Source organism: Notechis scutatus, chromosome 6, assembly GCF_049901735.1.
Source record: "Notechis scutatus isolate UNSWTSFEM ecotype Mainland chromosome 6, rNotScu1.2, whole genome shotgun sequence".
Lineage (NCBI taxonomy): Eukaryota > Metazoa > Chordata > Lepidosauria > Squamata > Elapidae > Notechis > Notechis scutatus.
Genome location: NC_142014.1, coordinates 59769608 through 59791677, shown reverse-complemented (window position 1 = coordinate 59791677; position 22070 = coordinate 59769608). Strand labels below are relative to the sequence as shown.

General features: G+C 37.7%; 1 protein-coding gene across 4 annotated transcripts; it reads right to left on the bottom strand.

Moving 5' to 3' along the window:
* Nucleotides 1–420: 420 nt before the first annotated feature.
* Nucleotides 421–21438, bottom strand: WASHC3 (WASH complex subunit 3). 4 transcript variants are annotated; one of them, XM_087968440.1, is made up of 8 exons: nt 21321–21438; nt 18006–18104; nt 16442–16507; nt 15974–16087; nt 14692–14799; nt 7938–8002; nt 4648–4746; nt 421–558 (listed from the first exon to the last, which is right to left on the bottom strand). In XM_087968440.1, exons 1-7 carry the CDS (start codon nt 21369–21371, stop codon nt 4662–4664), a joined length of 588 nt encoding a protein of 195 aa, XP_087824566.1. In that variant the 5' UTR covers nt 21372–21438; the 3' UTR covers nt 421–558; nt 4648–4661. The 4 variants fall into 4 exon arrangements, with proteins under 4 accessions (XP_087824566.1, XP_026550809.1, XP_087824567.1 ...); XM_026695024.2 differs by lacking the exon at nt 421–558 and having other exon boundaries at nt 2423–4746; XM_087968441.1 differs by lacking the exons at nt 421–558; nt 16442–16507 and having other exon boundaries at nt 2423–4746.
* Nucleotides 21439–22070: the final 632 nt, after the last annotated feature.

The following is a 22070-nucleotide window of genomic DNA, read 5'->3' as shown; positions in this document are numbered from 1 at the left end:
AAAAAAATGGAAGGGGAAAAAATATCCACTTTCAATTTATCTTGGCCTGTTGTAGTTTGAATGAAAGATATAGCTAACCTGGTAACATTTTTGCTTTTTAAATCATTTCAATCCCTTAGGCAAGAACAGTGCAATGTAATTGTTATAAAGTACCAAAAACAATGACGTAAATTAATACACTGAAAAATATTTGAGGTCAGTATCATGCAGGATTTTTATTTCTACTTAAATAGCTGACAGAAAGGCTATTTCCTTCCTTTATTATGTGATAATTTGCAAGTGGATAATTCTGTTCACATTGTCCTTCATGCTTTCTTCTTGAATTTTGGGGAAATGTTTCATCCTAGCAATCCCAGAAAACTTTGGCTATTTGGTGAATAATAAATGCAATAAACAAAAAAGGCTCTTCTGCACATTTGTTTGGCTGGTTTGGTGTAGTGGTTGAGATGGTAGCCTAGAAATCAGGTGACCGGGAGTTCTAGTCCTGCCTTAGTCATGAAAGCTGGTCTTGGGCTTTCCTGAAAAGCTTGGGGCAGCCCAACCCATCACACAAGGTTGCTGTGGGAGGAAAAGAGGAGGAAAGAGTGTTCATTGCCTTGAGTTTCTTATACAATAATACATGTGGGATAAAAATCTAATAAAATAAATAAATACATTTGGCTGTTCTACCTCTGTTTCTTAATAAAGGAAATCAAAGACTGGCATGTTTAAAGCTAGTGAGATAGTTCTAGTGAAATCCAGGATATTTTCTCCACTGATGACATGAAATTGCTTTGTGAGCATTGTTTGTATGGTAAAGGTGGACAAAATATAACAGCAGGCTTTCTCCAGATTATTATGATGGGTTATCTATGCTTTTAATTTTCAACTAGCCCTTTTGTCAGGCAAATGTTACTTTATTTACCAGCACATTTTTTTAAATGCCAAGGTAACCTGATACAAATACCTAAAGAGAAGTTTTCTTATTGAAAAATAGCATAAGAGTGAACTTTTATTCTATTTTTCAGCAAGAAAACTTCTCTTTATAATAATCAGTTTTTCCAGTTTCAGTTAGAAAAAACATTATAATATCCAACTGAATTGTTTTTTAAACTTGGATTTATTGTTTTTTGGCAATAGGGTTGTCATATAATAAAACATAATATAATAAAAAGGTTGTAATATAATAAAATGGTCCCTACTTACAGTCACTCATGCCCTAGTCACTTCCCGTCTTGATTATAGCAATGCACTCTACATGGGTCTGCCCTTGAAGAACATCCGGAAGCTCCAGTTGGTGCAAAATGCAGCAGCCCTCATGGTTTTATGCAGACCCCGGTGTGCACATTTCACCTCCTGCGGGAGCTGCATTGGTTGCCAATTTGCTTCCAGGTGCAATTCAAGGTGCTGGTTGTCACCTTTAAAGCCCTTCATGGCTTGGGACCAGGTTATGTGAGGGAACATCTCTTGCTGGTCACATCTACCCGACCCATCAGAGCGGGAAAGCAGGGAATGCTGCGGGTCCCATCCCTGAGGAAGATACACCCGGTGGGACCCAGGAGAAGGGCCTTCTCCATGGTGGCTCCCTCTCTCTGGAATACCATTCCCTCAGAGGTTAGAATGACCCCCTTTCTAATACTCTTCCAGAAGGCACTGAAGACCTGGTTCTGCCAGCGGGGCTGGGGAACCCAGAGTGGGATGGAGCTGATCAAATGGCTCATGTGATCTGCTGTCGTCGGAGCGAGGGGTGGGAGTTGGGGGAATGATTTTTTATTTTTCTATTTTCTATATTTTGTTCTATTGTACTTTATTAATTTATTTGATTCTTTTTGTTAGCTTTTATTGTTTTTCATTTTAAATATGGTTTTACATTCTGTAAGCCGCCTCAAGTTGCCATGGGCGAATAGGTGGAAATATAAATTCAATAACCAAACAAACAAATAAACAAACAGGATGAACTAGGTCTGCTAAAAGGCAAATGGATACATTTGTGCAACATGTTAAACTTTTTTTAAAAGAAACTAAGCATGTTGTATGAACACATACAACAGTTCTGTTTGGTTAGTATACAGTGCAATTCAATGGATTGTTTGTACTTACAAAATGCGATAATCTAGTAGGAAAATGAATAATATGAACTTGGCCTTTGTAGGTTGGTTGGGGCTCTATAGATCTAAAGCAGGGAATCTTACTCTGGAGTCTACAGATTGGTTTTCAGGCAGTTTGTGAAACTGGATGGGAAAATAATTACAGCTTTATTTTTACTAATCTGTGAGTCAAATATAGCTTTTCACTTAATAATTTAGCTTTCTTACTCAGGCCAAATAAAAGTTTTTGCCTTGAAATATTTTTTAAAATAAAATTTAATTAGAACTTGTCTTTTAAACATAATTATTCCTTTGCTACTGATTTAATGTATTAATGAAGCACATGTATTACTATATTACACATAAATTACATTTTAATAATTTGATACACTATCGGAGAACAATTTGTTTCCTGTTGCAATACAATCTATATCAATGTAATTCATGCATTTAAATTATGATTTTCCAGATTTGCTTGTTATTTCCAAAGAAATTCTACATGAACAATAGAGCTACCATTTTAAAGTACAAAATGTAATTATAATTACAAATGTTTATTTTCAAATAATACAAAATTAAGTTCCAATTGCTGTAGGATATTTTGTGCATTTCATTAGGCAGCAAATCAAAATACTAGTTTATACCAACATGCTACACTTCTAAATGTCTTCCCTGAAACAAGATGCCTTGACCCTTTGTGAAACAGGTTGCAATAAATGGTCTGGGATGCTTTGTCCCAACTCATTTAGCTAGAGATTCCAGTTCAGAGCCATAGCTACAGTGCTGCTAACCAAGAAGACCATATTTCAGAGATTCTTTGAACTTTGATATTGCTACATAATGGAAATCTTGGCTTCTGTTATATAGAGGATGTGTTAGTAGACCTCAGACAAACTCAGACGGGTGACGTGGGAAGACAGTCTGAGGGCTGCTTCAATACATTTATTTTCCTCCAAGTGGAAAAGTCACAGCTAACAGCAGTCAGACAGATGGAATGGAATAATAGTAATGTATTGTTTTTAAATGTTCCAGTAAAGAAACATAAGTGCAAAAACCATAAATTATTTTGGATTTTTGTTCATATGCATGTTACAGCACACCAGCTCGTTCTTGGTTTCTCTGGATGACAGAAGATGCTTAAGTAGCCAGAAATGCATTAGGAGGGGTGAGAATAAGGATAGATTTCAACCAGACTCTCAAACAAACTAGGAGCTGTAAATACATTTTAAACACCAGAGTATATTTTTAATGACTAATTAGGACTTCCAGCTCAGAGATAATCAACAGTACTGAAAACATTTTCTATTATTGGGAGAAGTAGAGCACAATAAAATATTGGGGATAGGATGTGTTAAATATTTACTTCTTATATCTTAAGACATTGTGTCTGATTTGGGCTTAGCGCTTTGTGAAAATGCAGTTCATTTATGCACACTTACCGAATACTTAAAATTTATTATGGTCTTTAGTGAAATTCACATTATTGATAAAATTGGCCAAACTCTGAAAATATATGCATTGTTTAATACATGAAGGGGCCTAGTAGTTTTTTTCTTTTTTAAAAAAAATCTAGAAGAATATGTTTGTAATCATTCATTACTAAGTTTCTCTACAAGAAGACCAATGGTTTTTTTTTTGGGGGGGGGGGGATTGATGAGTAAATGGCAGCCTTTTGAAACAATGTAAAGTTGTGGATTGTTTAGTTATAACTCCCCTTCAATTTATCAGTACATTGTTATCATGCGAAAGGTTAGGACATTATGTCATTCTAACAGTGTTCAGAATTTATACATTTTTACATATTTTATATCTTCTATATACTGAATTCACTGTAATTCTCAAGAAGAAAATTTTTATAATAAGGAAAGACTACATATGCTTTGCCAGGCAGGATAACAGTGATACAATCTGCTCCTATCCAAAGGTAATATTTGCAAATGTTGGTAAATGGCTACTCTGAGAAAGAAAAATGAGAGGCTGTATAAAAACGTCTAGTAACTTGCCCAAACAAAATGATGACCATTCATTTCAAACAGACAGCATTCCCTTTTGTCCTTCTTCCTGTCACTTCCATTTCCAACTCTTAAATCATGGAACAGACGAAATGTGTGCACCCATCCCAAAGGCTTTGAATTCTCCTACAACATGGAGACACAGATCAGCATTCACTGAATTCTGAATGGTTACCAGGAATAGACATAAAAATATTTTTTGTAATTTACAAGATTATGTGCTATCAAAAGCGATGCAGGGCACCATAATTTAGATGGAAAGAGGGTGTGAGTCCAGTCCCATCTTCAGGTTTACCCTGGATATTCTTAGGACAACATTTACTCAAGTCAAAGACATCCACATCTTATATAAGGTAATGTAATTACATAATGTGCCAGTTTTCCTGAACCGGGCTTTTAGTCTAAAGTCTATACAAAATGAATATATTACTGTGCAAAGCTGCTGCTTTTAGAGAATACCTCATATGGCTCAAGAAGTTCAGGAAAGCATGTTACAAGTTTGTACATCAGCATTTAACAGAGAGAAAGACTAGACAGTGCTTTTAAGGAAAAGTTAAACATTTTCCCACCAAAGGCAACACTCTTAGTCGCTAAATGACGATTCGCTATCAGAACTTTCTCCTGCATTTGTCTCATCTCCCCATGCAGGCACCGGAGCATCTGGTGTTCTGAAACAGAAAGGCAAGGATATCTCAACAATGTGAGCTTTTATGTCTTCAGGCATTCAGAACCTTAAAAAGTGGCTTCATATAGATATAAAAATGACTTCTGGACCTGAGAAATTGGATAACAGCTGGGCTCATACAATACATTGATTAGGTCATCATTATAAATGTAATTATATTGTACATCAAGAGTCCCCGACCCCTGAGCTGTGGCCTACTAATGAGCTGTGGTCTATTTGGAATTGGGCCATGTGAGTGGCTGGCTAGAGCGTGGATGTGCATGCTCATAGCTCAACTTGCAAGAACATGTGTGCTGGCCTGCTACTCACATGCCCCAGTTTCCCTGTCCCCCACAGCTGGGCCGTCATGCTGCAAGGTTGAGGACTGCTGCTGTGCATAACAAATTAAAAAAAACAACAAGCCTAATTAAAGCCAAACAAATAACATTATGGTCCAGGGTATTGTGTGAACCTGGTCACCACCTACCTACAATCATCAACCAAATGAAATTAATCAATAAAATGCTCACTAGGCAAGAAAAGCATCTGTATTTAGAGGTATGCCATAAACAGATGGGGATACAGTGGAGGAAACTATTATATAAAAGTTTTTTTTTCTCTGGATGTAAAATCCAGGAAGACTAGATAACTGGTATTAATAATAATACTTTATTTGCGGTCACAGACCAAAACACAAGTACAATAAAAGAAGAACATGGGAAAATTAATCATGAACAATTGGTCACCAAAAACTTGACTAAGGGGAATTACAGCGTTCTCCTCTGATGGTTACAGCTGTTAAAAAAAATTTGGAAACCTGAGAAGTGATGTAAGAGGAGCCATCCCCTAGACCAGGGGTCCCCAACCACCGGTCCACGGAACGGTACCGGTCCGTGGAACAAATCCTACCGGGCTGAGTTAGCTGGCGCGCCATCTTGTTTTGATGAAAAAGTGCTTCCGGTGAGCTTTTCCGGGTAGAAAGCTCACCGGAAGCACTTTTTCATCAAAACAAGATGGCGGCGCCCAGCTGATGCCGGTACCGGGCCGTGGCACCCAGCTGATGCCGGTACCGGGCCGCGACATAAAAAAGGTTGGGGACCACTGCCCTAGACAATATAAGAACAAATTACTAACATTGGGTCTAGAAGGGTCTGTTTCAAGGATAGACAGTAACTTAGATCTGTCTGCGTTATACATAGGGCAATATAAAAGGACATGCTCCACAGTTTCAATCTCAGCTCTGTCACAGGGGCATAGCCGCTCGTTAATCGGGAGCCTCTTAAATCGCCCATCCAGTACTGCTGAGGGCAAGACATTAAAGCGAGCTAGGGAGAAAGCTATTCTATACTTGGGAATGGTTAGAGTGTAAAAATAGGAAGCCATCCTCAGTCCGTAATTATTAAATTGGCTGAAGATCAGAGGGGAGCAAGTTTTGTTAGCTCTGGCTCATAGATATTGCAAGTCAATGTCCACAAGCCATTGGACTACCCTAAATTGGGCGTCCTTAAGGCCATAATCTCCCAGGGCATCCCCCGTAAAACCTAGCAGGTGTAATTTCTTAATCAGCTCCCTCTCCCAACAAGAAATATGAGAGTCAGCAAACGCCAGGGAGAGGTAACTACCAGGAACTGCCAGAAAGAGCACCCGAAACCACCATTTAAAGGTGTTAATCCACGCCATACATTCGACTGATCGAGTGCCCAGTTCCAGGTACATCAGAGCAAAACCAACACAAGGAAGACCCAGACGTTTTCTAAAAAAGACAGCCTGGGTTCTTTCAGTACAATCCTTGAAGCCCCGTATCCATATGGGAATTCTGTAAAGAGTTTGAGCCAAAGTTTTGGCTTTGTAAATACGCAGAGCAGAAGGAATAAACTGGCCACCTTAGGTATAAAAAAAATCTTAAAATCTGCTGGTGACTACAGGAGGCTGAATTCAGTACCTGGGTTCGATGTCTAGTCCAAGCACCAGTGTTCTGAAATTGAATACCTAAATACTTAAAATGGAAAACCTGCTTAACAGCATTACCATTGATAGCCCAGTTATAGAATTTCCGGGCTCTAGAGAACACCAATACTTTGGATTTGTTGTAATTAACAGACAAGTGGTTCTCAGCACAGTAGGACCTGAATGCAGAAAGTAATCTTTTCAGACCTGGCCTTGACAATGAAAGAAGGGCCGCATCGTCAGCATAAAGGAGAAGTGGGATCTTCGTAGTTGACATCTTTGGGGCGTGGGACTCAATACATCCAATGTGAAAGGCCAAGTCAGATAAGAATAAATTAAACAAAAGAGGAGCCAGAACACAACCCTGCCTTACTCCTTTCTTAATCGGGATAGGATTTGAAAGTTCTCCCTGCAGACCACACCTGACCTGAGTAGAGGTCTGGTTGTACAAGGATCTAATTAGGAACAGAAGACGTCTATCGATAGAACTTTTGAGCAGTTTTGACCACAACAGTCCCCTAGGGACTGAGTCAAATGCTGACTTTAGATCGATAACAGCAGTAAAAAGTTTGCCTGGTACCTGGTATAGTAGTATATTTATCAACCAAGTGCGCTAAGACAAAGCAGTGGTCCAGTGTGGCACTAATGGCCTAATTAAAGCCAAACAAATAAAATTATGGTCCAGGGTATTGTGTGAACCTGGTCACCACCTACCTACAATCATCAACCAAATGAAATTAATCAATAAAATGCTCACTAGGCAAGAAAAGCATCTGTACTTAGAGGTATGCCATAAACAGATGGGGATACAGTGGTGGAAACTATTATATAAAAGTTTTTTTTTCTCTGGATGTAAAATCCAGGAAGGCTAGATAACTGGTATTGTGAAATGGCTTAAGTAAGCAAAGTGGAAGGTTCCAAGTTCACATCTTGCTTAGTTTAGGTCAACTTTCAGTTGACTTCACAATTCTGCAATAAGGAGGTAACTCTGGATGATTTCATAGAGCTGTTGGCAGGCTCACTGAGCATTCCAAGAACACTTCATAAATTTCTAACTACTATGCCTATTTCCACATAATTGAAAAGAATATTTCTCAACCAATTGGGCACAGCTGTACAACTTTTGTTCTTCTGAAGACTGTATTATCTCAGGATAAATCTTGGGAATTGGGAAAATACATGCAAATTATCAGTTCCATTTAGGTTCCATGTAAATAATGCTTAAGAAAAACAGATATTGCTACTTACTCAAGAAGATCTGGGTTTAATCCTTCAGAAATCATTTTGTTTCTTATTGCCATAACAGGAACACCCTGTGGAGGAAATAAAAAGAATGTGAGAAGCTCTGAACATAGGAGTCCTACCCCAAACATAAGCACCAAGAAAAACACCAAGAAAGAGGCCCCGAATGGAGACAATTACTTTGATTACTAATGACAAATTTTATTTTGATTGATTTATAAGCAGCCTCTCTAACTTTATGCTTCCTAGTGTTTGACGGCTATGATGGATGCCAGTAATATAAAAAAAAAGGGATATACTTTTCCATTTGAAAATAATTCTGAACAATTTATTCCAGGATCCATAAGGACAGATTTGCTTTAAATTAAAAAAAAAAACCAGTATGATAGGCAGTGGATACACTCAACTAAATATTTCAAGAAGCTCAGTACTGCTTTTTAGGCACTACCCATATCTGTTGCATGATGTGGGCCAAAATTAAGTATCACTGTAAAAGCAGCTGGAATTTGGCAAAATGATCACAGAAGTGAAGTCAAGGGAAACCAAACAGCTAATGCAGCAAGGAAAGTACAAAATGACCACACTGCAAATTAAGTAATAGACCAAAATTCAATCCAATTTCTTCCAACCTTTAAAATAGTCTTAGAGGGCTGAAAGCCACCAGGTTAGATTAGATGAAAGGATTACTTAATCCATCATTTTAGCTGTCCAATGCAAACCAGAATATGAAAGACCACTTGTGTTCCCAAGCATTATGAAATAGCATCTTTATTTATCTAAGGTAATTTGCAGCAAATGAACAATATTGTTTATTTCACCATAAAACATGGTTCAAAAGCACCATTTAAGACAAAAACAAAACTTTATTTTCCAATCGATGTGACATTACAATAGAAGCCATGCCATCACTGGAACCAGTTTGACTGTGTAAGAAAATGGCAGCAGTAGCAAGATTCCAGGCAGAGATGACAAATAAACTTGTGTTCCATACGTGAAATGCACCTATGCTAGAAGACAGATAGTGTGGGACTATCCTTTCCAATACAGTTGGCTTGTTGCAGTTGGTAGAAAAAAAAACCTCTAGCTTCTCATTAAATCATAAATGTAGATGATGGTCTAGACCACAGGTGTCAAATTCGCCGCATCACATTGCTGTCACGTGATGTATCACAGTGTTTTTTCCCTTTGCGGACCTGGGGTGGGCATGGCCTGTATGTGATGCATCCAACCTGCGGGCCACCAGTTTGACACCCCTGGTCTAGACCATACTTGTGTTTGTATTTATATGAAGGTTACACATTATCAGTACTGTGTCCTTTCATGTTGCAAAGGTAAACTCTACCAGCTGAATAGAAAGATATATTTTGTATCAATGGTTGTGTATAGCGTACAACTATTCTCAGCAATTACCTTCACTAATCTTACAGCATATTTTATCTCAATTTTTGGGGGGGGATAAGCTACTTTTATTTAGCCCTCCCATACAGTTTCTTAAGAAAACAATGCTCAACTCAGAAAGGCCTGTTTGAATTCTAGTAGCATGACATCCAGATTTTCATATTGACTGTTCACAATGGTATACTTTAGCCCATTATGCATATGAAGGGAAAAAGTCTTTTCCACTAAAATTCTCTAAACATTTGTGGACCATTCATCACTAAACATTCTCTTTTCATATTCTTTCAGTATGACTCCTGGGAACAATCTGAAGTCAAAGGTCTTTGCTAGAGATGTTCCAAGAGAAGCGATTCCCATATTTCTGCTGACAAAGTTCAAATAGAACATTCCTTTGACATGAAAGAAAGAGAGGGAGAAAGGGAGGGAGGGAGGGAGGGAGGGAGGGAGGGAGGGAGAGAGAGAGAGAGAGAGAGAGAGAGAGAGAGAGAGAGAGTTTCTAAGTTTATTGGAGGTCTGAAAAGGATGTAAGAGACTTTGATTTGGTTTTGCCATGAAACCCAAGTACTTTTGGGCCAAGGTAAGTACAATATTTTACAAAGAAGGGAGTAAAAACTTACTGTTCAGAGAAGTATCTCTACATTGATGTCGTTGAGGAAAGCAAAACAGTGGTCAAGACTAACAAAGCAATAGCCATGCTGATGTGGTGATTAATATTTTCCCTTGTATGTCTCTACTTGGAACTCTTTACCCTAGTATAAAACTAGCTATCTCCAATAAAAACAATTAAACTCAGCAGTTTAAGAGTGGGAATTTACAAAGCTGTCATTACTGTTAGCTTGCAATTTTTTTTATGACTAGGAGTCACCATCTGCCATATGGAAAATGTAACCTGAAATACAAAGACTAAATTGTGGTGATGGCAGTGCTCTGTTATTCAGAACTTCTTTTTCATGTCTTACAAATGGAAAATGTTACATAATAATATTATCTAAACTTTTTCCATTTGTAAACAGTACACAATTTTTACTGGGGAAGGCAATCACAAATCTAAAGCTGAAAATTCCCCACAAAATTGTAAAAGGAAAGAACTTTAAAGAAATTTGTCATTTTAAAATTCTCCAGTGAAGTATATGTTGTTAAACAGATATCTCAAGTTATACCATTGTGGAAATGACCATGGAAAAAATTGTTTATTAATAAGGTCAACATAACTTTTTTAGGCAGGAGGGGAAGCCTTACAAGAATTTCTTGGCATCATTAAATATATATAAAATCAAGTAATTTGGTACGTTTTAATTATGCATATATACAAGATATTTTCAACACCAAACACATGGCCACAGAATTGGAAACTATCAGTGTTCATTCCATTGCCAAAAAAGGGTGACGCCAAGGATTGCACCAATTATTGCACAACTGCCATCATCCTAGCAAGCTACCAAGATTTTCTCTAAGATCATACAACAATATCTGGTGCCAACTATTGAAAGGGAACTAACAGGCATTCATGCTCTCTTTAGAAGGGGCTATGGAACTCATGCCTGTGTTGCAAATCTATTCTGGATTGTGGAAAAGTCTCAAGAATATGAACATAATATCCATAATCTGCTTTATTGACTACAAGACAGCCTTTGATTGTGTCGATCTTGACAAGCTGAGGGTCCTGAGGGCATTGACACATCTGGTCAAATTGCTGCAGTTGCTATACACAAATCAGGAAGCTACTGTGGAAACACCATATGGAGATCCCAACTAGTTCAAGATATAGCAAGAAGGATGGCAAGGTTGCATTCCTTTGACTTTCTCGTTCGAGATAGAACTTGAAGAATCAAAAACTGAAATAAAGATTGGAGGAAGGAACATCAACAATCTTCAATAAGCTGATGATACAACACTCCTCTCAGAAACCAAAGAAACCCTGAATCTGATCAAAAGGATTAAAGAAGAAAGCAAGAAATTTGGCTACTTCCAGAACATTAAAATGACCAATATCAAATGACCGTTGCAGGGAATGGAAATGTCAAAATAATTGACAATGCAGAGATCAAATGTGTGCAAGAATTCATTTTCCTCGGATTGCAGATTGATCAAAACAGTGAAGGCAGCCAGAAATAAAGCATCAAATCACACTTGGTTGCACAGCATTGATGAGCATGAATTGAGCATGGAAAAGCAAGGACATCAACCAATTTTAAAATATCCATGCTATCTGAAGAATTCTGAGAGTTGAAGTCCATGCATCTTAAAGTTGCCAAGATTCAGAACCACTGTTTTAATCTGCTATTCTATTCCTAATTCAGAGGAACTATTCAACTATTGTAAAGCTTCAAAATTAAAATAAAAACAAAAATTTCTCACCTAGGTTTTAATCCCAGAAACTGTCAAGGATAATATGAAGGATGGAATGGGTAAGATGAAATGCCACAAATTATTTACATGCCAATAACTTTAACAGAGAGATAATGCTAACATGATTGATTATTAAGTAAAAAAGGAATTGTATCACATAACTAATGTAAGAGAAATTATATCCTGGGGCTTAGTTAAAGGTTAGCTTAAGATTTATGAAACAGGTAGACACATTATTCCAAAGGAAAGGTCATTTATTTCCAGACCCACCTTTACATAGAGAACATTGTATTCTGTATCAACTTAAAAATGGAAAGTTGCTTTTCCTAAGGCTCTGTGTTGGCTTGGTTACTGCTCTTCTGCTTTTACTCTAAAGTTTACACCAAACATTTGAACTTATCACACCCATCTTAATAACAGCTCCACATGGATATCTGCCATTACCAACATTGCTTCAAATTTTTTACTGGAACTGTAGTAAAACCGATTCTTTGGTTATCAGATTAGAACATATTCATTTCCTTAGTGGTCAAATTATTAGAGCTCTCCAAGCTTTGAAAAAGATCCAGCACTTGGGACCTCCTATGAGGACAGTATCTCTTTGCTTCATACTGAAGTCCCCAAAGTAGCAGCATTTCCCCCCCAGGCTCATTTAGAAGGCTGAAAAAGGTTCAGAATTTCTTTAGCAAATTAATACTAGGATTGTATGAAATCGAGCATTTCTTCCAAAGCATTGTCAAAATATGCACCCCCATATAAATACAGCTTCTCAACACCTACCTAATGAACAGATATTCAAGCAATAGTGATGATTGGAAGAATCTGTCCTACTTGTCACATCAATGCTCCTCAGTCTGCATTGTATGTACTAACTTCTACTTAGTTTAGATGTACACTTTCCTTATTTATTTGTTATATTTGAAATAGGTCAAGATTTGTTATATTTGAAATAGGCCACTATGCAGACAAAGAATTCAACATCTTTTATTCAATTTTCCAGGCACATACATTTCATCATACATCAGATTTGCATAAACCATTAAAAACTGTGTTGATATTCCAGGTATGCAAATTCTTAAAACTTTTTTTTCTTCCACCGACTGTACATATTTAAGAACATCAACCCTAGCTGAATGATAGAGAATACTATCAGCAATGTTGGATAAGGACTGAGTAAAAAAACAAAACAGCAGGTCATTCTTCTCTCCTACTCAACATCCAATCACTGAAACAAGAATTGCTCATAGAGTGCAAATGTGCCTCCCCTTGAATGGACATCTCATTGTAAATCCAATGCATTTAAGAGCATCGAATGAGAAATCTCCTTTCAGCTACCATCTCACTTGTCAGTCCCACTAGTAATTCAGATTGAAAACACTGCCTTCTATCCCTTAAGACTTAAGTGATATTTCAGTCCTCCTTATATATTAGTTCTTGTCTATAGTATTTCCTCCAAGGTCATTTCCCCTTGTTCATGCTCCAGTAAACAACTCTGGACTCTTTTATATCATCATGAATATCCAGGAAAAGTACAATCACAAAAGCTTACATTTTCCTGTGATTTTTTACCATTACTGAAAGAGCTGTAATACTACATTGCATTTCAAGATTATTCAATGCTTCAAAAGCAAAAGATGTTTCAGAGTCCACAGTGGCTTTACAAGCTACAACTTGTTAAATCAAATGTCATTTCCCCCCAGGACTGCACTATGGCTGTAATAGGTAGCTGTATACTTCCAGCAAAACTGTAAAGAGTGGCAAAGCAAATGCAACGTGCATCGAAATTGCTTTGTCGTCATATCCTACTAGGGAGAATGCCAACAAAACCACAAGTTTCTAACCTGCTTTGTGATGAGATTATACTAGGATCAGAAGCTAAATAAATCAAATGAATAACAATTGAAATGGAATTATCAATGTAACTTCTTACCCCTTTGCATTAAATCTATGATATAAGGTAAAGGTTCGCCTCGCACATACATGCTAGTCGTTTCCGGCTCTAGGGGGTGGTGCTCATCTCCGTTACAAAACCGAAGAGCCAGCTCTGTCCAAAGATGTCTCCGTGGTCATGTGGCTGGCATGACTAAATGCTGAAGGCGCACGGAACACTGTTACTTTCCCACCAAAGTGGTCCCTATTTTTCTACTTGCATTTTTACATGCTTTTGAACTGCTAGGTTGGCAGAAGCTGGGACAAGTAACGGAGCTCATTCCTTTATGTGGTGCTAGGGATTCGAACCGCTGAACTGCCGACCTTTCTGATCGACAAGCTCAGCGTCTTAGCCACTGAGCCACCACTTCCCCCTTAAATCTATGATATACAAAATGACATATACACAATTAGAAAAAAAAAGTGCCTATTCATTCAATTTAGTTTCACTTTGCCAGGCTTACGGTTATTTTTTTATCTTAAACTTTACTTTATTCAAGTTGAACTCTTGCTCATATTTTGCACATATTTCAGTATCAGAAGGCATTAAAAAAGAAAACCATTGGCTCTGTCAAAGCTTGTCTGTTTCACTAGGAGCTCATTTGTGAGCAAGTAATAGAGCCAAAAACAAATTATATGTGAAAGAATAAATGAAATGCAACTGGTTTTCTGGGACAGCCATGGTCAGCACCGACGACAAAAATTAAAGCTAAACTGATTTTTAAGTTGGATATCACAAATAAACACTGTTGAACTGAAACAGTGACATAAACCACTAGACATCATGATTGTGCATACAGTACACCCTCACACATACATACATATGTATACAGTTGGCACATAATGACAAATTAGTACTTTTAGTCATGACAGATAATTGTGTTTTGGTACAGGAAGACATAGAGGAAAATTGTGTCTTGATATTTATGTCTCAATTTCTATACTAATTTCTATGCTAAAAGCATTTAAAATTCCATCTACATTCACAATTAACCCCAAAAAACAAAGTTTAGTTTAAAGGAAATTTCAGGGAATAGAAGCCCAAATGTTTATGATAAAGCCTGGTAAAATAAATGTGACTTACCACTTGAACCATTTTCAGGTATCTGGCATAGCGTGGATCCTTTGCAACAGTGATGACATTTTCACTAGTTCCATCTGTCTTCTGTTGTCCTAATTCAGGTACACTGGTCTGCAATATAACAAACAGCGCACACCAGTCTTCACATGTCCTCAGACTTTACCATATTTGGATAACACATTAAGTTAAAAAATTTTATAGCTCTACCAGAAACTTATACCTGAAGTCTGATTGGTCCTGCTTGGCTCCTCCTGTCAGGGAAGTAGTTACACAAACCTGAATAGCAAGGCCTATGAAACAAGAATTCTATTTCTGTCCAGACATTGCAGATATCTTACTTTTTACGGTAACAAAGTTTAGTCAAGCTTAGTTGACTGCAAAAAGCTATGCAGGGTTGGACCTACTTGGGATCTTGGGTGTACCCCAACGCAGTTGAGGACACTGGGGAATTGAAGATGCATCCCAGAAGGCGGCAATGGTAAACTACTTCCCCTTAGGACTTATTAGGCAAGAGTCTATTAAGTCACTAGAAGTCAAACTGGAGTCCAGTGAGATGAATCTTTTGAATCTAAAGAGAAGCAAGCCTAAATTTTCAGTTACCACAAAAGATACTGTTTTTTCCCCAAAATACGACCTACACTGAAAGTAAGTCGTAGCTTGATTTTTACACATGTGCCCAATATAAACCCTACCCCCAAAATAAGCCCTAATTAAGATCCCACCCACTTCAGTAAAAATTAAGCTAGGGTGGGAATGGGGAGTGGAGTTGCTGTACTACTTACCTTTGGACAGTTGCAGCCAGGCCTTGCACACCCTGACACCTGTCTTGCCGGCCCATTTCTTCTGTAGCTGGCAAGGCTTTCCTGAAGGCCTCTGCAGCCGATAGCAGAGCTCTGGATCGATCCAGAGCTCTTATATCAACTACAGAGGCCTTCAGGAAAGTCTTGCCAGCCTTGCTGGCCACAGAAGAAGTTCCTGAAGGCCCCTGACAGTGAAAAGGAGGCCGGCAATGCATGCAAGTGAGATGAGTCAGTGGACAACATTTCCCCCCTGAAAATAAGACCTGGTGCCTTTTTGATGGCAAAATAATAATAAGACAGGGTCTTATTTTGGGGGAAACACGGTAGCAAATCAATGGATAGATATTTCTGTATTATTTGGCTAGTTCATAGAATCAATGAGAGCAAACAAACAGCTTGCACCAACTATTTGGTTATTTTCAAATAATTCTGATTTTCTTGACTTTTGAATACAGTCATATTGTGCTTTAGAAAGACTAGTTTACCTCCACGTTAGGTGATACATTTGTTGTCTGTGGATCTACCAACATTTGTGAGACAGAGCCATTCATAACACTTGTGTTTGAGATCTCATCTTCTAGGCCAGGCACGGAAGATAACTGAAAATGGGGCACATCACAAATCAATATTTTAATATTGACATACAAATTTTTCATCCATAATACAACACCTGATAAACATTTCTCTTCTATCAAAGTTTCAGAATGTATAGTTACATGATGCTAGGACTGTCAGACTTTACATATGCCCAAATCTTTACCTCCATTTTCCACTATTGAATGTATCTATTTCCTATGTGTTCTCCTTTACTTTCTTTAATACTAAAAAAATATGTGCTCATTTTTGTTTGTAGACAAATATTATCTAAATGAAATCTACCCTCACAACCTTACAAATTATATATTTAAGAATGTTTAAACTACCACATAAAAAGAGGCATAACATGAACAAACCTTTGCATCCAGAATATTGAGCAAAGTTTCAATTTGCTGAATACGGAGGGAAAGTGCTGACAATTTCTGGGAATAAGGAAGAGAAATATTACTCAACAATTTCCTCAGCATCGTTTAACTCCTCCATATTTTCCATCCAGTAATACTTAGCTCTTTCCTATCATCCCAATCCATCTCCCTGAAAAGCAAACTTATTGCTTCGGTCTTTTGGAGACTAATATGAAACATATTGGACAATGATCCTTTAAGTGCTATTATACAGTTGGTTTGAAATATCTGATTACACTGTGATGTTCAGCTGATTTAATATACTACTATGCTAATATTCATTTCATTAACAAGTAACATGACACAATTACATATTGATATATGATTATATTTATCCTTCTTTATTAAGCTTTGCTAAAAATTAATTTTAACTAAAAGATATTAACTCAGCAACAGAGAGCATTTGCACCAAGACAAATTCCTTGTGGGTCCAATCACATTTGGCCAATAAAGAATTCTAATTCTAATTCCAATTCTAACTATATTTTAAAGCAGCCAATACTTGCAGAGAGCTCTTATTAATCTATGCATCCCTGAATGTTCAGATTGCACCACAGGCCATTTAGAATAGACTTAATTTCTGGTAATACTAAAATACACTACATAGGCAACAGAGGAGATCATGAACTCAAATACATGTAAATAAGCAAATTAATCTATTAAATTTATTAAGCATATTATTGAAGAAATAATGTAGTATTCAATACCATTAAAAGCCACCTTTTTTTTCTTCAGTCTGGTGCCAAAACATAAAGATAGCTACCAAAGATAATTAACTGTCTCAGAGTTCCAGAACTTGTTAGGCAGAGACTAGTTGGGAAATTTAAACTATTAGTCAAGATTCAACTGTTTAGTTTTTTTTTAAATTAATAACAAGTACAGATAAGCAATACAATATTCCTGAACAATTTGGAGTTTAGAGAGACAAAAACTTGAGATATCACTGAATACGGCAAAGTAATACTAACAGGTTAAAAAAATGGCAATATTCTAACGAAAAGTCCCTCATAAACTTATGTTAACTCTCTATACTAGGGATCCCCAAACTTGGCAACTTTAAGACTTGTGGACTTCAACTCCCAGAATTCTCCAGCCAGCATAGCTGGGAGTTGAAGTCTACAAATCTTAAAATTGTCAAGTTTGGAGACTCTGCTCTATACTCTGACTTTTCCATGTATGTTTCAAATTCACATATAAAAATGTATTGCTTCTCCAGAAAGATTAATATGGTGCCATGGTGATGAAAGCTGATAACTACCTCTTGTTTAACACAATAAAGGATGAAAACCAAGTTTCCAGAAATATTCTCCAAAACATCACATGCCAAAGCCTAGCAAGCCAACTTTGAATATAGAGACATTTTCATGTTTTCCACTGGCATATTATACTTTTTCTTCATTTTTTAAACTTTTTCATGGTGGAGAATGAGAATTGAAATTATTTCTGTATCAAGCATGCATTATACAGAAATGTAGTATACGCTGGCTTTGGAAAATTACAGTATGGCATGTACTACCTCTTCACATACAGTTGAAAATCGATTCAGGAACTGAACTGTATGAACCACAAATTGGTTTAGAAACGCCACTGTTCTCTTTTGTTGGATAGCTGGAACCTGCATTACATAAAACACAGAAAAAACACAACACTGAAGAGAAATCAATTAACTAAATGGTCAAGTCACTGCCACTTTCTTGGCAAGATTTTTCATGAGTGGTTTGCCAATGACTCCTTCCTAGAGCTGAGAGAAGTGACTAGCCCAAAGTCACCCAGCTGATTTTGTGCCTATGGTGAGACTAGAACCCATGATCTCCCGGTTTCCAGTCTAATGCCTTAACTACTACACCAAACAAGCTCTTTTAATATCTGTTTAATATGAAGCAAACACAGTATTAAACATATACATTCAAACTCTGCGATTGGCCAAGTATTTGAGTGATAATTTATTATTTGAAGCAATGTGCCAAAATGCATAAAAGTATAACTTATCTTTTACCAAATTTACAGTTTGTCAATTTTTCAGCAATTGACTTAAGCATATTCTCTTTTACCACAACTGTACATTAAAACATGGAAGACCACAAGGATGAGACAGTCAAGAGTTTAAAAATATAAAAGTGAATAACTTCTGAATTTAAGCCAAACTATTTATTAGTGACATTGAATAAATAAGAGTTGTATATCTCAGATCCTGAAATTGGCACAGGAAACATTCTGGAAGCATATTAGAGTTTCACAACACTGTTTTTATAGACTGCTGTCAGAGAATGAACTAGGCTAAAATCATATCCTACATTTCTTAGTGCTTTTGTAATTAATGAGAAACAACGTAAGGAATTTGTTCATGATCAAACTGAAAATTCACACCAGCCATTCTTAATATAGCATGCCTAATATATTCTTTGCAAGAGAAATGATTAATATATAACCAGAAAACACATTAACACAAAATTTCTCATGTCATAGCTTATCTACAGAAATTGGCAACAATCATTTTAATGAAAAACAAGGAAGTGATAAAACATTTATTTTTTATGTATTGAGTAACTCAGCAGTCAGCTATACTGACAATAGATATTTATTACACAATGCTTAATCAAATTGAATGCCTTATCAAAGATTTTCCCCATTGTCATACATGTTGGATTGTTTTTTCTTTCCCAGAATCAAACACTAAGATCTTTTCAATGTGAAAATTTTGGAAATTTTTGAGATTTGTCTATTCAGGGAAAGTTTTGTGAGCTTTTTTTAGTTTAATTGAAATTTAAATCATCTTAGAAGAGTTTCAAACTTTTTAAAGTTTACCCATTATATTAACCATCCTTATCCTGCTGTTTGCTTGATTAGAATAGCTGAACTAGTATCCAGCACATCTGAAAAGCACCAATTTGGGAAAGTTGTCTTATACATTTTATTTATTTAAAACTATATAGCCACCCATCTTATAACCAAGGCTCCCAATTAAAGTTACAACATCATAAAAGCCACCTTAAAATCATAAAGACGAAATGCATTAAAAACAAAAACTTGGAGTCAAGCCAAACTTCTGAAGTGTAGCCAGCATAACTTGTCCCAGTGCTTGGGGAAAAAGTCAGGTCTTCAAAGCTTTATGGAAGACAAGGACAGTAGAGGTCAACTGAACTTTGGGGGAAGAGTGTACCCTACGGTGGGGGCTGACATAGAAGAGATACACTTTGAGATACCATGAGAAGGCAATGTTTAAGGGAAGGGATTAGGACTGTGCCCATCCTATGTGATCTGGCAGGACGGGCATATCCTTAGGGAAAGGCACTCACATAGATAAGCTGGCCATATAGAGCTTTAAAAGTTCTTTAGCTCTTTAAATTGCACTTCGAAAGAAACTGGAAGGCAGTACAACTTGTGCAACATAGGGCAAACCTAACTCTCCCCGCCAGGGTTACTTTGCACATTGCTGCATTCTGGACCAGCTGCAATTTCCAGGCGGTCTTCAAGGGCAGCCCCATATAGAACACATTGCAGTAATCCAAATGGCAGATGACCAAGGCATGAGCTACCATGAACATGGACAGAAGAAATTTCTTACTATTCCAAACTGTATTTGAATGTAGGAATACTATGGAAATCCTTGTCAGGAGCTGTGGGTGCTAGAAGATTGTAATGTTATTCTCTCTCCTGGTAGGATGGCTCCTTGATTCATGTACTCTGTGTGCAAACACAGTAGAATCCTATAAATGGTATGGTATTTTATGATTTATTTATTTTTAAAGTGATATACAATTTACGTAGACTGCGAGATGGATGGCATATAAACTTAATAAATAAATAAATGAGATAAAATATAGTTTCAATCTGATTTACAGATGTTAAATATATATGCAGGTAATCCTTCACTTACAAAAGTTCAGTGGCCTTATAATGACACTAAAAAAAATGACTTAGGACCATTTTTTACACTTATCACCATTTCAACATCCCCATGGTCATGTGATCAGACACTTGGCCACTGATTCACATTCATATTTAGGATGGTTTCGTAATCACATAATCCCCCTTCGCAACCTTCTGACAAAGTCAATGGGGAAGCCAGATTCACTTAACAACAGTGTCACTAACTTAGCACCTGCAGTGATTCACTTAACAACCACGGCAGGTAAAGTGGTAAAAAATGAAGCAAAACTCGCTTAACAACTGTCTCATTTAGTAATGTGGGCTCAATTGTGGTCGTAAGGTCGAGGACCATCTGTACAGAATCAAAAATTACTTGGAGTGGCGGATCAACCCCATGAACAACTAAATCAATGCATTTACATGGATATATGCGCCCCAGAGATGACTCAGGGAGGTTTCCTCAGCTAAACAATTCAAAACGCACGGACGACATTTCCTCGAACGGCGAGGAAAAGTTTGCTACCAAATTGCCAGGCTCGGAGCTCAAACCAACAGCCTAATAACTACCAACTTGAGCTAGTAATATTCAAACACATTTCAACAGCTAAACTACTGTGAAGAATAACGGCCACGATCCTGTCCGTCTGTCGTCTCTTCCACCTTCAGCCCCCATTCGAGGCTGTTACAGATTTTGCTTCATCCTAAAACTTTTTGCTTCTGCTTTCCTTGTCAGGGATGGAATTTTTTTTGCACATTTGTGGGCCAGCTGTGAAATACTGCTGCAGGGAGAGGGGCTTTAACGGGATGGGGAAGGCAGCGGGCACCCAGAAGGGACCTTTGCCCGGTTCTTTCCCTTCCCCACCCGAATGCCAGGTGAGACGGGGGATGCTGTGGAAAGCTGCCTTTCGGGAGAGGCCGGAGTCGCTCGACGCATGCGCAAGGCCAGGTCGCCCGCCAATACCTTGGTCAGGTCGATGCCCGAACCTACGAGAGGCAAACCGTCCTCGTCCATTCCCGGCGACCTCTCACAGCATCGAGGCCACAAACCTCTTCCCTAACTATCCCTCGCGACCTCTCTCACGGGAAGCTATTCCGACCTCTCCTTCGCGTCATCAGAGCAGAAAGAAGGGCATCCTGGGAACTGTAGTTCGGATGCTTGAAGGTTCGGGTTCTTTAGGCGCCGAGGCGTCCCGATGCGTTCTTCCCGCTCGCAGCATCTTCTGCAATAGGAGGCTTGAAATACAGTTTTAATTGTGAAGGTGTTAATAGTAACTCTCCGCTCAAACGCAGTCAGTAAAGACAGACGGACTGGAAGAAACTGGAGAATCGCCAGTGTAAAATTAAAATCGTTAAGACATTTGACAGGACGATATAATTTCGATACAATTTTTATAGGGTGCAAAGCGAAAGTGAACTTTGGGCAAGCCACCCTGAGTTGCCTTTTTGGGGAGATTGGCAGCATATAGTTCAATCCATCCATCCATCCATCCATCCTGCATTAAAACATGATTTTTTTTAAAAATTCAAAATAAGACAAATAATTTGAAATGGTCTACAATTAGGAGTGGTATCTGTGGGTAGGTGTTTGGTGGAAGTTTGGCTCAGATTTTCATATCTTGGATAATACCAAAGGTTGCTGTAGTCAACCTGGGTGTATTGTGACAGGCCCAAACTTTTATCTGAATGAGGAAATGATCTACGTGCTAGAGCC